This window comes from Pieris rapae, chromosome 19, assembly GCF_905147795.1.
Source record: "Pieris rapae chromosome 19, ilPieRapa1.1, whole genome shotgun sequence".
Lineage (NCBI taxonomy): Eukaryota > Metazoa > Arthropoda > Insecta > Lepidoptera > Pieridae > Pieris > Pieris rapae.
This window is the reverse complement of record NC_059527.1, coordinates 7,082,093-7,099,247: the sequence shown is the minus strand read 5'-3', so window position 1 is coordinate 7,099,247 and position 17,155 is coordinate 7,082,093. Positions and strand designations below refer to the sequence as shown.

Genomic DNA, 17,155 nt, shown 5'->3' with positions numbered 1-17,155 from the left:
TGTTTCGCAAAACAACAACTCTACTTCGACACTAAACTACCCTTGACCAAATCAAACTAAGTATGACTCTCGTATTATGAGTTACTCACAGCTAATCAATCTAGTTTTTGAATATTAAAAATCCGTTCGTTTTGTTAAAATTCCCCGGTAGTACGGGAGAGCACCAAAACAAATCAGTGCAACAACAGCTTTATCCTATTGTGGATGTCTTTTGTGATAACAAATAGGGGTAGTGCGGGGAACATTTATCTTTTCGCAAGTAAGAAAAATACGTGGCACCCAACAACACTACTTTCACAGACGTATTAACAAGTTACGTGAATACATCCTTAAGACGGTATTACGAAAGATTAAATTTATTACTCCAGATCTATGTCTAATGCTACTGTCCTACAATTTCCTATTCCGTATAGCAAAAATAAGTATAACACGCCATTACAATATTTAAACAAGCAAAATTTATTTGTGATTCTTTAATATTTATCAGTTGAAGAATGTTTGTTATTATTTATTTATACATAATTTATGCTAATTAAAAAGCCATATGTATTAAAACAGTTTATTAAACAAAAATGGCGTAACTTAAATGTAACAGCTAAATCTTAAATGCTTTCAAATGTCAAAATTAACTAAACTGTACGGCTAAAATTTACAGACAATTTAATTGACAATCCTCATATCTGTCAAAATGTATCAAACTTAAATATTATTTAAACAGATAGAAGAATTTTTCGTACTTAAACTTATGCATGAATCTTAATTTATGGTTATGAAGAGACTAGAGACAAGTTTATTTCAGATGTACCTCAAGTGAAGTTGAGTCTATAGAAATCCAATGAATTAAAAATGGTGTTCATATTTAAATAATATGTCTATGTCTACATTCACAAATGAGACTCGACTCTTGTATGTCCAAATTTAGTACATTTCAGACGTGTGGGAGTAATACTTAGCGGTAAGTCTCGCTTCTCAATCTCTTTGATGTTATCGGTCCTTGGATATTAATTCCGATTACATAAACTGATTCTCTAAATGAAGTTGGCAAAAACTTAGCTTATTTACATACTAATTTGGCTTAAAATCTTTGCAAACTAAAAGGAGTAAAAAAATATATTAAGAATTAAGTACTCTAAAGTAATAAAATAATAAATCCCAACAAAAAATTGTAATTGCCATTCTACATTAACATTTTGGCGCGAATACCGAATGTAGCGACAAACTTTTGACAGATGTTACAAACATCAAACAAAGTGACACTCCCTCATGCTACAATATTTGAATTTTGTTATAGAACACAAACTGTAGCCATAACATAGAATATAACAGTAGTGCCATTATTATTTCTCAATTATATATATTATAATATATTTCTTATATGTACAGTTTACATCATATAACCATATATTTTATATTAAAGCGATTACGGTACAAATCCAATACAAATGACTATTTTAAGGTCCATAATATCTTGGACATAATAAATCAACTTTTTTGTACATAATTTTAAATTATGTACAAAAAAGTAAAAAACTAGTTCTAAGCAACACAAATAATAGACAATAAAAAATAATAAAATATAGAATAAGTCAACCATCATCCTAATCATAAATAGCCAGTCTTCCAATTGATACGCCACCCTCGACCAATCCAACTTCAATGAGGTTTAGCGGCCTCCATAAAGGATTAAACAATATATTCAGTATCATTTTTATTACACTTGTAAATGGTTAACATGAGATTACATAAAATTACTTTTTGACCAAAATTTGTCTGTCACTATGCCCATGGGCTTAGGGCAGTGAACTGTCATTTAAATTTATAGAATAAAGAATATTAAATCAATCCGTGCTATGCAGTGTATATGAGTAAAACTTTCAACAATTTTAATCCTTATGTCTTTTGTCTACTGTATTATAAATATTTAGTTAAAAAAAATCATTACAGAATTTGTACTTGGAATTAACCGTAAATACATGATCATTTGTTTCGTAAACTGCTGAACCATAATAGTTAATAACAAAATAAAATGAACTACATACATCATTGTTATATAATTGAACAGATTATTATTCTGTGATTGAGATTTAGGACTGAGACTCATAAGAATCATACATAATGATGATTCTCCTGGTATTCCCTTCTGAAACAGATTAAGAAGTTTTGGCATTTTCAGTATAACCTTATCGCGAATATGACAACACGTATTTGACGTTTTTTTATTTTGTCAGTTTTTGACAGTTTAATGTCACGTGCAATCGCATGTAGCAAAAGCTTCTTAAAGACAATTATATTGTAATGGAAACTATACAGTTACTATATTATTGTTTAATTAAACTATTTATTTAACACAAGAGGAGAGTAATTTAATTAACAAACATCAGAGAGTCAAATTAAAATCAATATGATTATAGCACTTACCACTCTTTAGAGATTCCCGATCTCCGTCTCAAACAGGCGTTTACCACCCTTCAGTTGCTTTTCAGATTCATCATTAAACTTCTTCATATATTCTTCTAATCTTATCAACCATTGTGCCCAGTGCTCTCTTAATTTATCTGTGTGTAAATGGTAAAAATCTGCTTTAGAACCATCAGTGTAGGCTATGACCAACAAAGCATCTCGTACATTCAAATGTTTGTAGTTAAGGTCATTACACACAGCTCCAAAGTAAGCCGCTAGTTGGACAGGATTGTCATATGTTAGGGCTATGGATTTTCGAGGTTTGTCTGATTTCTTCCATTCAATAAGTGTTGGTTTATCTCTGGAAAAAAATTAAAAGAAAAATGCTATGTATAATATAATTTTAGTAGTCTGCATATGCCCAATCATGTATGAAATATAAATTTCATTTCCCATATTGAGAACGACCGATGTGATCCATATGGGGGTATACACTGATATTTAAAAATATACCTAAAAAAGATACACAAAAGAAATTACTGGTAAAATTTGTGTTTCTTTTTTCAACAATGCAATTTTTTATTGGACAATAACCAATGACTTCTTATTAAATTGTCTTTTCAGTTTATACATCTTAAATACAAGTTACATATTGAATTTAATATAAATATTTCTGGTTTTAAGTTGTGGCTGCAAGTTAAAACCAGAATACAGAACCAGATTACAAAACTTTCAGCAATTCAGTCTAAATCAAAAGGGTTAAATTATTTTTTTTAAATATGATATATTTACTCACTCATAATCAGCAATGGCATCAAACACCCCTCTATATTTCAGTACGGGATGTACAACATTTGACTCAATTGCCTTAGGTGAAGATATATGTTTCAATACCTCTGCTACAGACACCCAAACCCCTTCTACATCTTTTTCAATTCGTAATTGTGTTTGCGGCTGAGTAAAATAGTTCTTTAGTGTACTGTGGAACTTTGTACCAACTGCCATTTGTGCTGGAACATAGAAATCATAATTATAGACATGCACCTATTTTGATATTTTATAGTATAATATACATATTTCTGTATTTGCTTTTGTTAACAGGTTTTATGTACAGATATTTTTTTATATAATTCTATTTAGTATAATATTCTAATATGTTATATAGGATTCGGCGTGAAGAAACTAATTTTAGCTGTAATACAACAATTCCATCCTGTTTTTAGGTCTGATACTGAGACTAATTATTGATATAATAACCTTTTCCAAAGAAAGTCAAGGTTCCCACTTCGAATACAATAAATTCCATATATACAATAACCACTACAGAATTCTGTGTGTATTTTGTGTTCACACAACAATGTTTTAGTAAACAACATAAAATTGGAATTTAAATTGGCATCAGTCTGAAACTTGAATACATAATACTATATTGTGCTTGTTTACCAGGTCACCTTGCAATAAGCCACTTATATTTATGAGTTCAATGTACATTCACTATTCAAAGTTCACTTACTTCATTTAAAAAAACATATAATACTTTGAAATGTAACATTTTAAGACACAACCCTGGCAATGGTTATGGCAATAACCACACATATAGTCATATTCTCTAGGGCTAAGACTGACATCTTTATGTGAAATCTAATGTTTTTGACATACATTCCCACCACACTAAACAACAAGCAGGAAGAACAGTTACTAGATGGATAGTATAAACTGACATGTTAGCTGTACAAAAATCAATAAAATAGAAGCATTCTAAAACAAAACTTCCTATGTCATGAAAATGATGTGATATAATTGACTGTAAAACTTAATTTACTTTTTTAAAGGTGTAAAAACAGTAAAATTAATGTCATTATGGCAGGATAATGGCTGATTATTCAATCTGGATCACAATCACAATGAGTCATAGAGATTGACTAAGAAAGCAATGACAGTACTATAACATTATTAATATTAACCTAGGTGTTAATATTATACCAATATAATATGTTTATTAAACAACAGACAAAGTCCATGAACTTTGTGAATCTTATACAAATAAAATGTATGTGGATTATCTTTTTCTTCATGTAGCAATGACCTTGCCTTTTATTGCTTCTAAACAATTATAGAATATTATCACATACAATAATTTATTTCATTTGATGATTTATATGAAGTTCCAACATTTTTATTTTTTCTTTAGATTGTATTTAAATGTTTGACTTATACAAATATATAATAAAGTAGTAAGTCTTGCTTCAGGTTCCTTAAGATTTGACTTTGAAACAATAAGGATTGATCATATTAAACTCACCTTCATGATACCTATTAAACTCTTCAAGACCCATTTCTTCAATCCTTTCCTTCTTCCATTTTTCTAAGGCTTTTCTTGACTCCTCTGTCATTGTTTTGTTAAGAATTAAAGTAACAGATGGGAATTGTTTAGTATAATCATTTTGATGTTGCCTAATTTGAATAATTTTATCCTCACTGGCAAATCCTGGTTCAGCAGGAAAACTTTTAGTTGCATTTGCAACACATGAAGTTTTAATGTTTCTCACAGCAATGTTGTACACCACACCAGTAGCATTCAATAAATTTCTTGTATTCTGGTACATCTTGTTTTTATTTATAATTGGAAACACAGATGAATTGTAGACTGGTGCAATGAATGAACTCACACTGCTAAAAAGACTTCTTGCTGCTGAATGGCAAAACTTTTGCATACTATCACTCTGAACTTTTGTTCTGTTTTGATGTGCGCTATTTTTAGCTGCAAGAGATAATTTTAAATAGTAGATGCGTATATCGCACGGCGCTAATGTCATATGATTATTTATATTGGCAAAAACACCAGGCACGAGTATGTACGCAATAATGCGTAGTTACGAGATAAAAGCGAGTGTCTTTATTAATTGTGAGAATTATCAATTACATACATCAACAAATATGTTAAGACATTAAATAAATTGTATAATTCAGAATGTCACGCGTAAATGGAAGTCTCAACGTCGTATTAAAAATTTACATTAAATATTTTAAATGTTTCTTGTACGATTGAATTTGACTTGAGATTTTGTACTTAACGAAAACCAATAGAACTTTTTAGCCTTGAAATTTGTTGAAAGTGAAAGCTACTAACCTTCTTTTTTCAATCTACTTTTTTTCTGCTTATTCGTTTCCAACAAGGGACCAAATAGTTCTTTATTTTCCTTGTTATATAGTTTTAATTTATCAGCAGGATTTAAAAGGGAAGCAGGGCTAACAATTTTTTGTCTTATAAATTCCTTTTGAATAGAAGTATTGTAGCCAATTCTAGAAATTCGCCTTAGCATGATGTTATCCAACAAAGATAGTGGATCATTAATCAAAATACTAAATTTTGTGTAAAATAGTACACATTACACAAATCTGATTATTTTTTTTATGTACGGAATGGAAATTGGAATACTAATTTTAAAATTGTTTAATTTTTTTTTCAATTTATCCCTAATGGGAAAGGCAAAGGTAAAATTGCTTAAATTTTTGCAAGCAAAATACAGATAGCTATCATAAGAAGTCATACATTTTACAGATACAATATAGATGCGGTTCCCAGACCTAAGAGCAGGAACTAGAATAGATACGGATTAAAAATATGTACAGCAAACGAAGCAATATGTTGATCCGATGAACATGGTGGTATGTGGTAGCCACTAGTATAATTTAAAATATCTAGTCGCTAAAGGACAGTGATGAAAACTACCGCCTATTAGGAACAACAAAATTTTACAAATAGATATAGAATATAAATCTGAGGCCTTGTCCAAAAAGGTTATAGTGCCATTAGTTGTTTGTTTTGTCATTTTTAAATTGGAGTAATATGGATTAGCAGAAAAAACCCAATTTATTAAGAAGTTCTTTTATCTTATACTTTCTTTAGTACTAAATTTATTTTCTTCGTTAAGACTTTAAAAGAACTATTTCTTATATCTTTTCTTATTGTTTCCAATATCTGATCTATATAATTTAATAACTCTTTGTATTTGTGTGAGAAGTACGTATTAATTTTTAAGACGTAACGGAACGCTGGCTCTTAGACTAAATTTTGTTAGTCAGAGAGAAGATAGTTAGAGTTACATGTCCACTTCTATTTTTGGCTCAATTAGTTGAATAATTGTACTAAAATACAATTATAAATAGTTTAATATTTTTTTTAAAGGTTTTGTTAACGCTGTGATGAAAAGTGACTAAATGAGTAATTAAATGTTTACAGTGAAACACATAACGGAATGAGTTTTATTTATATTAACAGATGGTGATTACAGCGCCGGCTAACGCAATTCCACAAAATTAATACTTGGTGCTAAAATATAATGCTTTTTTCCCCCCTTACCTCTGGAGTGGAGTGTATACAACCACTCAAATTTGACAATTAATAATAATAAAAAAAACTTTGGATTGACACTTGACATATGAATTGTGCAATTTGACTGTTGTCATTTAGTATTTTCTTGTTCTATGTGAAATATTTGTAAAAAGTGTTATTAAACACACTTGCAATTAATAATTTTCTGATTCTGAGAAGTTTTTGTTAATAATCTTAAATCCTGGACTTATAAGAACTCTTCGTTACATAAATTTGTCTTTTAAAACAATGGATTCATGCTTGGGCGTAGAACAGGATTTAGACAAAGCAACAACAAAATTTACAGGGATTCATGATCATACGAACAAAATCCTGCAGGATTTGATAACTCAAGTCGAAAATATAAAGCAGGAAATAGCTAAACGTAAGTATTGTCCTTTACTTCCATATGATGAGCTTTAGGTAATTGTATCGTCATGAAAATGAACTAGCAGTTTCGATTACTTTACGATCTGACTAGGTATATCTTTGACAAATCATGATGAGCCTCATTTTAGTATTAGTTTTAGATCTTTTTTTGATTATATCTACTTCTGTTTGTTTTCAGAGCCTGATAATGAACAATTATCTGAAGATCAGGCATTATTGGTTAGTGAGTTAGCAGCTACTTTGAAGCAAACAGTATTCCAGATGTCTACAGGTACTTAAATCTAGATCTATTATGAAAAGCATACTTCTGCTATGCAAGACACATTCATAAATTCTGGGTCAAGTAAACAATATAAAAAAAAATGAATGATAGTTTAATATTTATTTGGTATTATTCAAGAAACAGTAAGCCTTCAGGGTTTTTAGGGTACTCTTTATTTCTTTATTAAACCTTTTATTTAAACACAAGATAGGTAAAAAAAATATTTCTGTTTAAGAGCATCGTGAACTTCATGCAACAGTATCCAGAGTTGGAAAGTCTATTGACAGGCACTTTATTGCGGATTATGCAGCTGTTGCACCAAAAGCTGAATCATTTTGTAGTGAAATTAATAGACCTATTATGGAACAGGCTATTGCACAACATTTGTATAGACAGGTAAGTTTGTTACACAATTTATACCAAAATAATTATCATTAACTGCCGGCATGGAGCATGTCTATAATAAGACTAAATATATAATATTATAGATACTAGACATACTAGATAGACATTTAAATGTAGGACACAAATGAAACCACAAAGAGATATAGTGTTTCATTTTATTAACAATCTATAATACAAGACTATAAGGATGCCCTGTGCAATTTGTCAGAATTTTTTTTCTAGATAGATGTTTTTTTTATATAAAAAAATAGGATACTTCAGTAGCTGTCATTAAAGAGCTTTTAAAAATACATAAAGAGTTCAGCAGCCCATGGACTCATATTGCAATACCAATAAAATAAGTATTTCAGTCATTTAATAATAAAGTTCAAACCATGTTGCTTAACAGTGCGCCACTCAAAAACATGACAGAATATATTTTAGTATTTAGGTCATTGAGATGTAGATTTTTTCTGCTGCGGCTGATCTAATCTGAAGAAAGCGTCAGCTTTAATGAGTAATATGCTGCCCTGGAGGTTTAAACTTAGAAGAAACCGAAGTTATTCTTTTCTAGGCATATTGTCAGTCATTTAACTCTGACAGCATATGGGCCTTTTGGTTTGCTTGGTTCAGCAGGCTTAAACTGATTGAATGCCATCAATCGGTAAAGCGCGGCATCCTTGATGCATTGCAGTAGGCATAGCACCAGTGTGTATCTTGAATGTGTCGATTACAAATAACACAGTTATACATTATTAACATAGTCAATATTTTTTTTAAATTTTTTTTTTGTACTCCAATTTTTACTTACAAATCTGCCCAGTATATTTAAATTATGTAAATAAAGTTGTGTTAAAGTTTTGTTGCAAATAATAAATACAATCTAAAATAAAAATATCAAATTCATATTCATATCTGTTCATGAAGTTTCATTGAAATGTGTAATACGAGTATGTATTTATTAAGGGTCTTGAAGACGTGGGCGACGTGTTCGTTGGCGAAGCGCACATACCGCCCGTAGAGCGTACATGTACGTTCGCGCAACTACAGCGCTGTGCGGCTGCCCTTTCGGACGGAGACCCGGCGCCTGCATTGCAGTGGGCAGAGAAAAGGGCGCAGGAACTGGCACATTCACCGCTGCCCTTTACCCTGCACAGGATGAAGGCCCTTAAGGTGATTACGGTACCTGAGTCGACTGGCTTAGTGGTAGCTTACTGGATCTTAAAACACAAAATTCAAATTCAAAAAAAATTCAAAGTTTATTATTTATTTATCTTTATATAAAATAGAATTCAGATTGAGGCCTCCCTAATAAGTCAGACACCAGACAGATAAGATTTGGGTTATGCTGTATTGATATAAAGTAGGTAGAATTGTCTTTTATTAACATAAAAAATATATAAAGTATAGTGTATTCTTGCCGACAGTGTTTTTCACTTTGAAATGATTTTCAGCTTGCCCGCGAGCAGGGCGTAGTATCGGCGATAGAGTACGTACGCAAAGAGTTCCCGGCGTACGCGTCCCGCCACGAACGCCAATTGCAGGCCGCGGTCTGTGCGCTCGCTTGGTGCACGCCCGGTGCGCCAACTCCGCCCGCTAACTACGCGCACCTGTTGGATCCTAAGGCGCTTGGTAAGTTTAAATTTATGCACGTTTTAGTTGTGTGGGAAGGAACGAAACTGCCTTAGAAAAGAAAATATACTTAATAATTTAAAACAAATATTCTGTGAGTGAAACTATTTAGCATTTTTTCTTTTGACGTTCATAAGTGATATATATGAATAAAAATAATTTGGTCAGTTATATGTTATCATTTAAATTGGAGCCCATCTTCAAAACAAATTCAAAATATGTATAATGTATTATTTAGGTTTTAAGAAATATTGACGTACAATTAATTCCAGTTCTCAAATGAAAATATAACGAACTTACTAACAAACTTTTAGTATTTTTAACCTATGTTTTAATTTAAAATGTTTAAAAGGAGCTGTATCCATTATCCATGGGATACGCTCTTCATTACATCTTAAAGCACCTGTAGCATTTACATTATTTATTAATTCCACAAAATAATATTAATTATATTATGTAATAGGAGGCCAACGGCCTCACCTTATACTGAGTGATACCGCCGCCCATGGACACTCACATTTCCAGAAGACTGTTACATCCCTAGATTGTTTGCCTTGGTAACTCAACTGCATCATCAATGCAGACTTAAAGAAGATTACGTTCTAGTGATTTCAGTCAGTCTGCTCACATCATTCGTAGAGAGCGGTTGTATAAATTTTTGTATTGTAACTGCTATTCTTATTAAATCCTTTTTTTTAATGCGTTTAAATTTCACGGCCTAACAGCTTGCAAGTGCGTTGCCGGCCTTTTAAGCATTGGTATGCTCACTAATGGTGGTTCTTTGACCTACTCCATACAACTATTTATTATTTATTATTAGACAATTGTCTAACGATGATCATAATTAAACAAAATCGATATAGGTTCAGAGGCAGCCGAGTTGTTCATTCGCGAATCGTGCGCAGTGTTGCGATTGGCCGCGTTGTCTCCTTTGGCGGGGGCTGTAGTTGCCGGCGCAAGAGTTCTACCGGCCTTACATGATATTCGAGCTAAGATGAGCCACCCCAATGTCATCGCAGCCTGGGCTGACGATGAACTGCCTCTGGAGGTGAGTGAAGTACTCATCTCTGAGTTCACAAGAGTTGCTAGCTATATTGTTAGTTATGGATAGATAGATTTAGGAATATAAGTTTAATTTTTTAATGTTTTTTATCTAGAATAGTTGGTGTGGGATTTTGGAATTCTATCGTATTAGTAATTACTGTTAATATAGAAAAATGTAGTGATAAATAAATAAATAAATAATCATTTTATGGAGAATTCGTGAAACCAGCTTGTCAGACTTACGTCATCAATACTAAATGTTATTATTTGGTAAGACAATAATAATAATCCAATTGCGCTACAAACCTAAATGGATTTTGGCGTGAGATTTCATGTGTTTTATTTGTATGAACGAAGCCTGACAAGTGCGCATGTGCAATAGTTGGCTCATTCGGTTGTTTACGAATTGACTCGAACAACTGCCCAAAGTGGGATGGTCGGGTTGGATTAGGGAATAGATTATAAAAGAAATATATTATATATATATTAAAAGGCTGGCAACGCACTCGCGAGCCCTCTGTCATTGAGTGTCCATGGGCGGCGGTATCACTTAACATCAGGTGAGCCTCCTGCCCGTTTGCCTCCTGTTCTATAAAAGAGGTTGTAACACATGCGCACGGGCAATTACTTTATTCTAGTTTGAAGTTAGTTTACATAAAATTAGCGAAGTGAATCAAGTCATTATTGGAGCGTTTAATTTCCTCCTCTAAGAACTAGATCAACTAGCCTTTACGATATATATGTACCTGTACCTGTACCTGGATGGCCGGTATTTTTATTTTTTTATAAATTGTGTTTTTTGGAAATTATATTTAAGTACGAATTACATACTAATAAAATGATGAAATATGAACAGTATAAAATATATATGCTGAATTGCTTTAGTGTTGTTGTGTCGTTAAAGCAATTTAAACAAAAAATAGTATTATTATTCGCCGATAGATGTCAGGAAGATACATTTTTCAGTTTAAATTGGGACTACTCAAACACCACCTTTTTGTTATTTTCTATCATTTATTCCTAGCTAGATCGATTTATCGCCCCCGAAACCCCCCGTATACTAAATTTTGATGAAAATCGTTGGAGCCGATCCCGAGATTCCAATTATATATATATATATATATATATATATATATATACAAGAATTGCTCGTTTAAAGATAGTGGAATTACAGGTGGAGTTGGGTGAAGATGGCGGTGGCTATCATTCAGTGTTCGCGTGTCCGATCTTACGACAGCAGGCTTCTGAGCTGAACCCGCCCATGAGACTCCTCTGCGGTCACGTCATATCACGAGATGCTTTGAATAAACTCGCTATGGGCGTCAAGTAAGTATAAACAAACACACATACAAAAATATATTTTAAAGAAAATGTAGGTATATGTATAATTTGGTTTTATAAAAAAACATTACTAAGGTTTTTTCAAGAATTTCAAAAGGCCGATAACGCACGAGTTCTAATAGATTGACTCAATAAGGCAATTTCGCTAACATTTTGATTTTAATTAATTAAAGTGTAATATTGTAACCATATAAAATTATAGAGCACGCTAATATTACGGCATCATTTTCATAAACTTTATTTAACCTTTAACAACTTAAAGCTTAAATGTTTGAGTAAATTTATAAATGAGACAGGTACATAATCTCTCATCATCTCATAAGTCTCCGCCCCAAAACCCCAAAGCATTTATTTTTGTTTCAGATTGAAATGCCCATATTGTCCCATGGAACAGTCGCCAGCAGAAGCCAGACAAATTTATTTCTCTTGAATTGTTTCATGATTATTGTAATATTAAGTCTGTAAATAAAATTTTCTTAAAACTAAATCAGTTTATCTGTTTTGAATAAACCACTGATGTGTGTCAAAAATTAAATATATAAACACTACAGTTATTGTTATTTTGAATGCTTGTCATTTGGATCGTCAACTTGACAGATAACTATATTTTAATCTGTCATGACAACAGTCTATGACGTCTATTAAAATGTTGCCATGTAATGCCGCAGGGTAAAGGAATATAGCAACATTTATTCCTACATTTTATTGAGACAACACGTTCGTATTTGTTAAGTAGTGTTTTCCTTAAAAAAACAGATTAAGACTGATTTAGTTTTTTAGTATTAGATTAATATTGATGAAAAATTAATTGTCAGTGAGCAAATATACGATTATTAAAAGACTTCAACTTTATATTACGTTTTTAGCCTCAGCGTGATCCTCTGTTTTAGAGGAAATAATGAAACTAATGATTACATTAAATATATTTTTAAAAATTTGTTTGTATTTCCCTCAGATGGAAATTGATGTTTTTAATTCTTAATAAAAAATATGCAACATAATCACTTAGGATTACGTCGCCCGAAGGTTAGTATATTAATGTTTTTTTTAATAACTGTTTCCTGCGCGTGAAAGTGCTTTGTTATTAATTATTATTCTAAAACATAAAAATTTCAAAAATATGAAATAATCGACAAATATAAAAAAATCGATTGTTTTATTTATCGATTTTCATCCTAAAAAAACAATCGATTTTCTATGCAGAATGTCACACTAATAATCAATAGAAAAGTAGAAAATGTTCGGATTGTTTACGAATTTCAATACATTACACAGAATTTAAAAAAAATCAAGGCTGCAAAAATCACTTAGAGGTGTTCCAATCAAGGTCCCCGAACGAATTTAACACTCGCTGGAACGGTGAAGGAAAACATTGCGACGACACCGACTAGCCACAGACCCAAATTCGAGTGTCAGGCACAGAAGGCTTCACTTCTTGCCTATTAGATTGACAAACGATCATGAAACATTTACAGAAATCTGAGACCTAAAAAGGTTTCAGCACAACTAATTATGTATATTTATTTTAAATTATATAAACAGAGTTTTGATATTAACAACAAAAAAAGAAAATTCGGCATTAATATTTAATAAAATTCTAGGAGACAAAAAATATTAATAACATAAATACCCTTTTAATCTAAATCACTTATTAGGAAATATAAGCAGAAATATTTAAAGTTATAGATTTGGTCTATTAGCTTTATATTCCTCTTTAAATGTAGTTATGTAAATGTTTACTAATGTGTAACGAGATGATTTAAAATATTTTAAGTGATTTAAAGAATCTAATAAATTCGTTAACACTTACTTTTTAATACTATTTTGTATTGTACTAATTTGGCGGGTTTCATAAATTAAAATCAAAGACAAAATGGCGTCGTTCGATTGTCAAACGACATGTCTCGTATCTGTGATGAATTTTATTATACGCCATTTACATTCATTCTCATTAAAATCTTACACGAATTTATTTGTGAAACAAATTTGATTAATAAGTATGAAAAATTTCGTTGCTTTGTTTTTGCACAATTTCTGTGTTTGTTCCTATAATTGGTTTTGTATAATTTATATTTAGGTATAGTTATAGTTTAGACAAGTATGAATACTTATAAACGTATCGTTTTTAAATCTAAGCAAGCATTCGGAACTTAACTGCGTTTACTGAAAAATTATGTTCAAACGGGCAAATATAATATTTATTAAAAATGTAGTTGACTAGAATAAATTACAATTTATATATTAAATGACTTCATGAAAACTTGGTCACCAGTTATACCACTACATATGTCGCAGAGAACTAGTTTGATTAGCTGTTCAATTTACAGCCTAGCCTTTTAATTAAACGGCGCCGTTTAACTATCGGCCTGAAAGATATTCAGTCAGTTGATTAAACAGCTAGGTAAATGACAGCTAATCAAGCTAGTTATCTGGCGCCGTTTAGTTAGCCGGCTCTTTAAGGCTAGTATAGTACGTTTAAGAAGGACTATCTCAAGAGAAACAGGTGTTTCAATTCATAGAGTCATAGACCGAATTGTTAGAGCTAAAAAGGAGATTTTATGCATTGAGCAATTATAAATTAACATAGAACTATTGCATTATAGACTGGTTATAGAATATTGTTCTTTTGTAATAAAGCATATTTAGAACTATGTATTGGACTTTTAATTATTACCTTGTGTCGCGTAGGCATCAGTTCACATGGCACTTCGCTTGCTCTAGGCAGCGTATCTAGCCAAGTTCAACAGGAAAGTTAAATTAGTACCCTATTTGTACCACGAATCATTTATATTTTATGGCAATAGTAATAACTTTATGCCCGTTTTAAGTAAAAACCCCGAATCATTTGAAAACGTTTTTGATTAATTGGAATAAAACTTCCTTATCAGATACAGACGCTAATTTTTTTGAGAGACTCACCTGATATTGACCATTCCACAACAGCGAGATCGCTGCATTTTATTCGGACTTGACACAAAAATGTATTGTTCCTCTAACGTCTAAACCCAATAACGTATCTTAATCCATTTTTGACTATCTGAGATATACATCTTAATCCAAATATTTATTTCCAGTAAATTTTCCTATCTTAACAGTTACAACTAATGCGATAGAATTCCATTATATTACCCACACCAACTAACCTACATACAAACATTAAAAAATTAAACTTAAATTCCTAAATCTAATAACTAACAATATAGCAAGCAACTCTTGTGAACTCAGCCAGCGTACAAACAAATAGGTCCACCTCAATGGAAATTTTGTTAATGATCTGTATTGCTCGCGTGAGTGGCGCTTTGCTAACCAAGTTGGAATGTGCGCGCGATACATCCAAAAGTTTAGACGTAAGCCTCAGGTTTCTACTTGGTACCCGTAGACCCAGTCTCTCCATTATATCCGGATTATGCACCCGACCCGTAAGTATTTTAAATATATAAACTGTCACAGCTAACTCTCTTCTGAGGCGTAGCTGGTCTATTTATTGGTTATATATTGATAATAGTGTGCCAATAACCAATCGTCGGATTGTAATAGCCATCTGTCGATACAAGCTAACGATGGTAGGTCGGATCGGTGTATGATAGACCTTTGTATGAAAATGACAGTTCAACTGTGCCAATATCCTATCTTAAGATTTTAACTAATATTATTTTTTAAAATAATTAAAAAGCTATTTGATATGATTTAAACATAGATTTGTATATTTTAATAATATTTGTACGGTATTACTTACTTATTCGGTTGTAAAGAGCGAAGAGATTGCATTCTATCCGTCGCCAAAAACGGATTGTCTTTGTAATTAGTACATTATTAATAAGCTTAATTAAACCAGACATAGTTTAAGTAAATTCCTTTTATAGAAGGGGAGATCAGACACTCACTTGCTGTTTAACTTGGTTAAAGATTTACCCAAACAAATACTTCATTCTTGCACAACCAGGGATCGCTAAATACTTAATTTCTTTAGTTTTGGTGGTTAATAAATAAAACATAAAGTCATCGGTACATAATTTATTTAAATGGATATGTACAGAGAAAGATTTTTGACAAATAAAAATTTTGGCATAAATTTTCAACAATAGCAATAAATATAATTGGTGTCATTTGCAAGCTGGCGAAAATATTAACAACATTATACTTAAATATAGTTCGGACATACCAACTTAACCTATGTGACGTCACTATCGCTATATTATACGTAGTATAAGGAATCGTTTCACAATTTGTACGAACTAACGTCATATAAATTTTGTATGAAAATTATGAGTGGAACCACCAATCTGTATCAATCATGGTTTCCCCCAAAGATTGGAGCGTTGTAATTGGTATAGTCAACGCATTAATTGAGGCTTCAGGTCATAAATGATATTTATCTATCTGTCTCGCTCGCACTTACGCTTATTGCTTCTAGATGTGCATATCGATACGGGACAGGTATGATCGATATACTAAACTATGTCAATAAGGAATAAATTTTCGCTTTCGGAAAATACAAGTCTTTGAATTTGTAAGTCACATTACAAAAAAAAAAAACAAAATGTATGTATTTTTTTCTTATCTGCTAATGTGTTGAATGCATCATATTTCTTGTAAAAATTGTCATAAACAATATTGAATAAATGTTTGCAAAGCGTTCATACTTCGTATACGAGACAAAATATCAGAGATCGTGCTAAAGATGAGATAAGTGGTTTTCTTTGTAAAGCTGTAAATCAAAGGCGACGCAATTTGCCTCAATTATCTCGAGAAAATAAACCATATGTTGAAAATATTGAAACAGGTATTCGTGTCAAATTATTTGTCAGGTAAATGCGATAGCGACGTCAACAAATTCATAAAACCATAACACCAATCAAAATCAACATTCGTGTTTTCGTTTTACGAACCGATCACTAGGAAATAATAACAATTTTACTAACCTAAAATAAAATAAATAAATTAAATTATGATTTCGATAAATGAGCCGTAACAATTTTAATATCATATCGATATAACTTCAGTTTGGAAGCATAAACAATTTACAGCAGTCCGTTTAAAACGAAGACGATTGTTTATGGTTACACAAATTGTAGAATAGTTTGATATTCTGTGCCTTTACTTTTGACAGTTCCTTTTATTTAAATGCGATGCTCATTCCTCTCATCACATTTATTTTACTCCAAAATACATCACAGAAATACATTCCTTTATTGACATACATTTATTATGCATTCTTGTCTACGGTTGACAGCTGCTGACAGGTGCCAAAGTCACTGTCAAAAGTAAAAACACAAGCCGAATAACTTCAAAACCTCAAGTGTATCACACTTAACATTAGCCTACGA

At 31.5% G+C, this 17,155-nt stretch overlaps 2 protein-coding genes across 3 annotated transcripts; one reads left to right on the top strand and one right to left on the bottom strand.

Moving 5' to 3' along the window:
* Positions 1–545: 545 nt before the first annotated feature.
* LOC110995087 (mitochondrial genome maintenance exonuclease 1) lies at positions 546–5,851 on the bottom strand. 2 transcript variants are annotated; one of them, XM_022262196.2, is made up of 5 exons: positions 5,531–5,851; positions 4,703–5,161; positions 3,197–3,410; positions 2,419–2,761; positions 546–2,137 (listed from the first exon to the last, which is right to left on the bottom strand). In XM_022262196.2, exons 1-4 carry the CDS (start codon positions 5,721–5,723, stop codon positions 2,425–2,427), a joined length of 1,203 nt encoding a protein of 400 aa, XP_022117888.2. In that variant the 5' UTR covers positions 5,724–5,851; the 3' UTR covers positions 546–2,137; positions 2,419–2,424. The 2 variants fall into 2 exon arrangements, with proteins under 2 accessions (XP_022117888.2, XP_022117807.2); XM_022262115.2 differs by having other exon boundaries at positions 546–2,140; positions 5,531–5,850.
* Positions 5,852–6,857: 1,006 nt separating this feature from the next.
* On the top strand, positions 6,858–14,481 carry LOC110997625 (E3 ubiquitin-protein transferase RMND5B). The gene is made up of 8 exons (XM_022265904.2): positions 6,858–7,160; positions 7,344–7,436; positions 7,663–7,823; positions 8,778–8,984; positions 9,266–9,443; positions 10,307–10,491; positions 11,662–11,813; positions 12,192–14,481. The coding sequence occupies exons 1-8, from the start codon at positions 7,025–7,027 to the stop codon at positions 12,256–12,258; spliced, it is 1,179 nt and encodes a 392-aa protein (XP_022121596.2). The 5' UTR covers positions 6,858–7,024; the 3' UTR covers positions 12,259–14,481.
* The last annotated feature ends 2,674 nt before the right edge of the window (positions 14,482–17,155 follow it).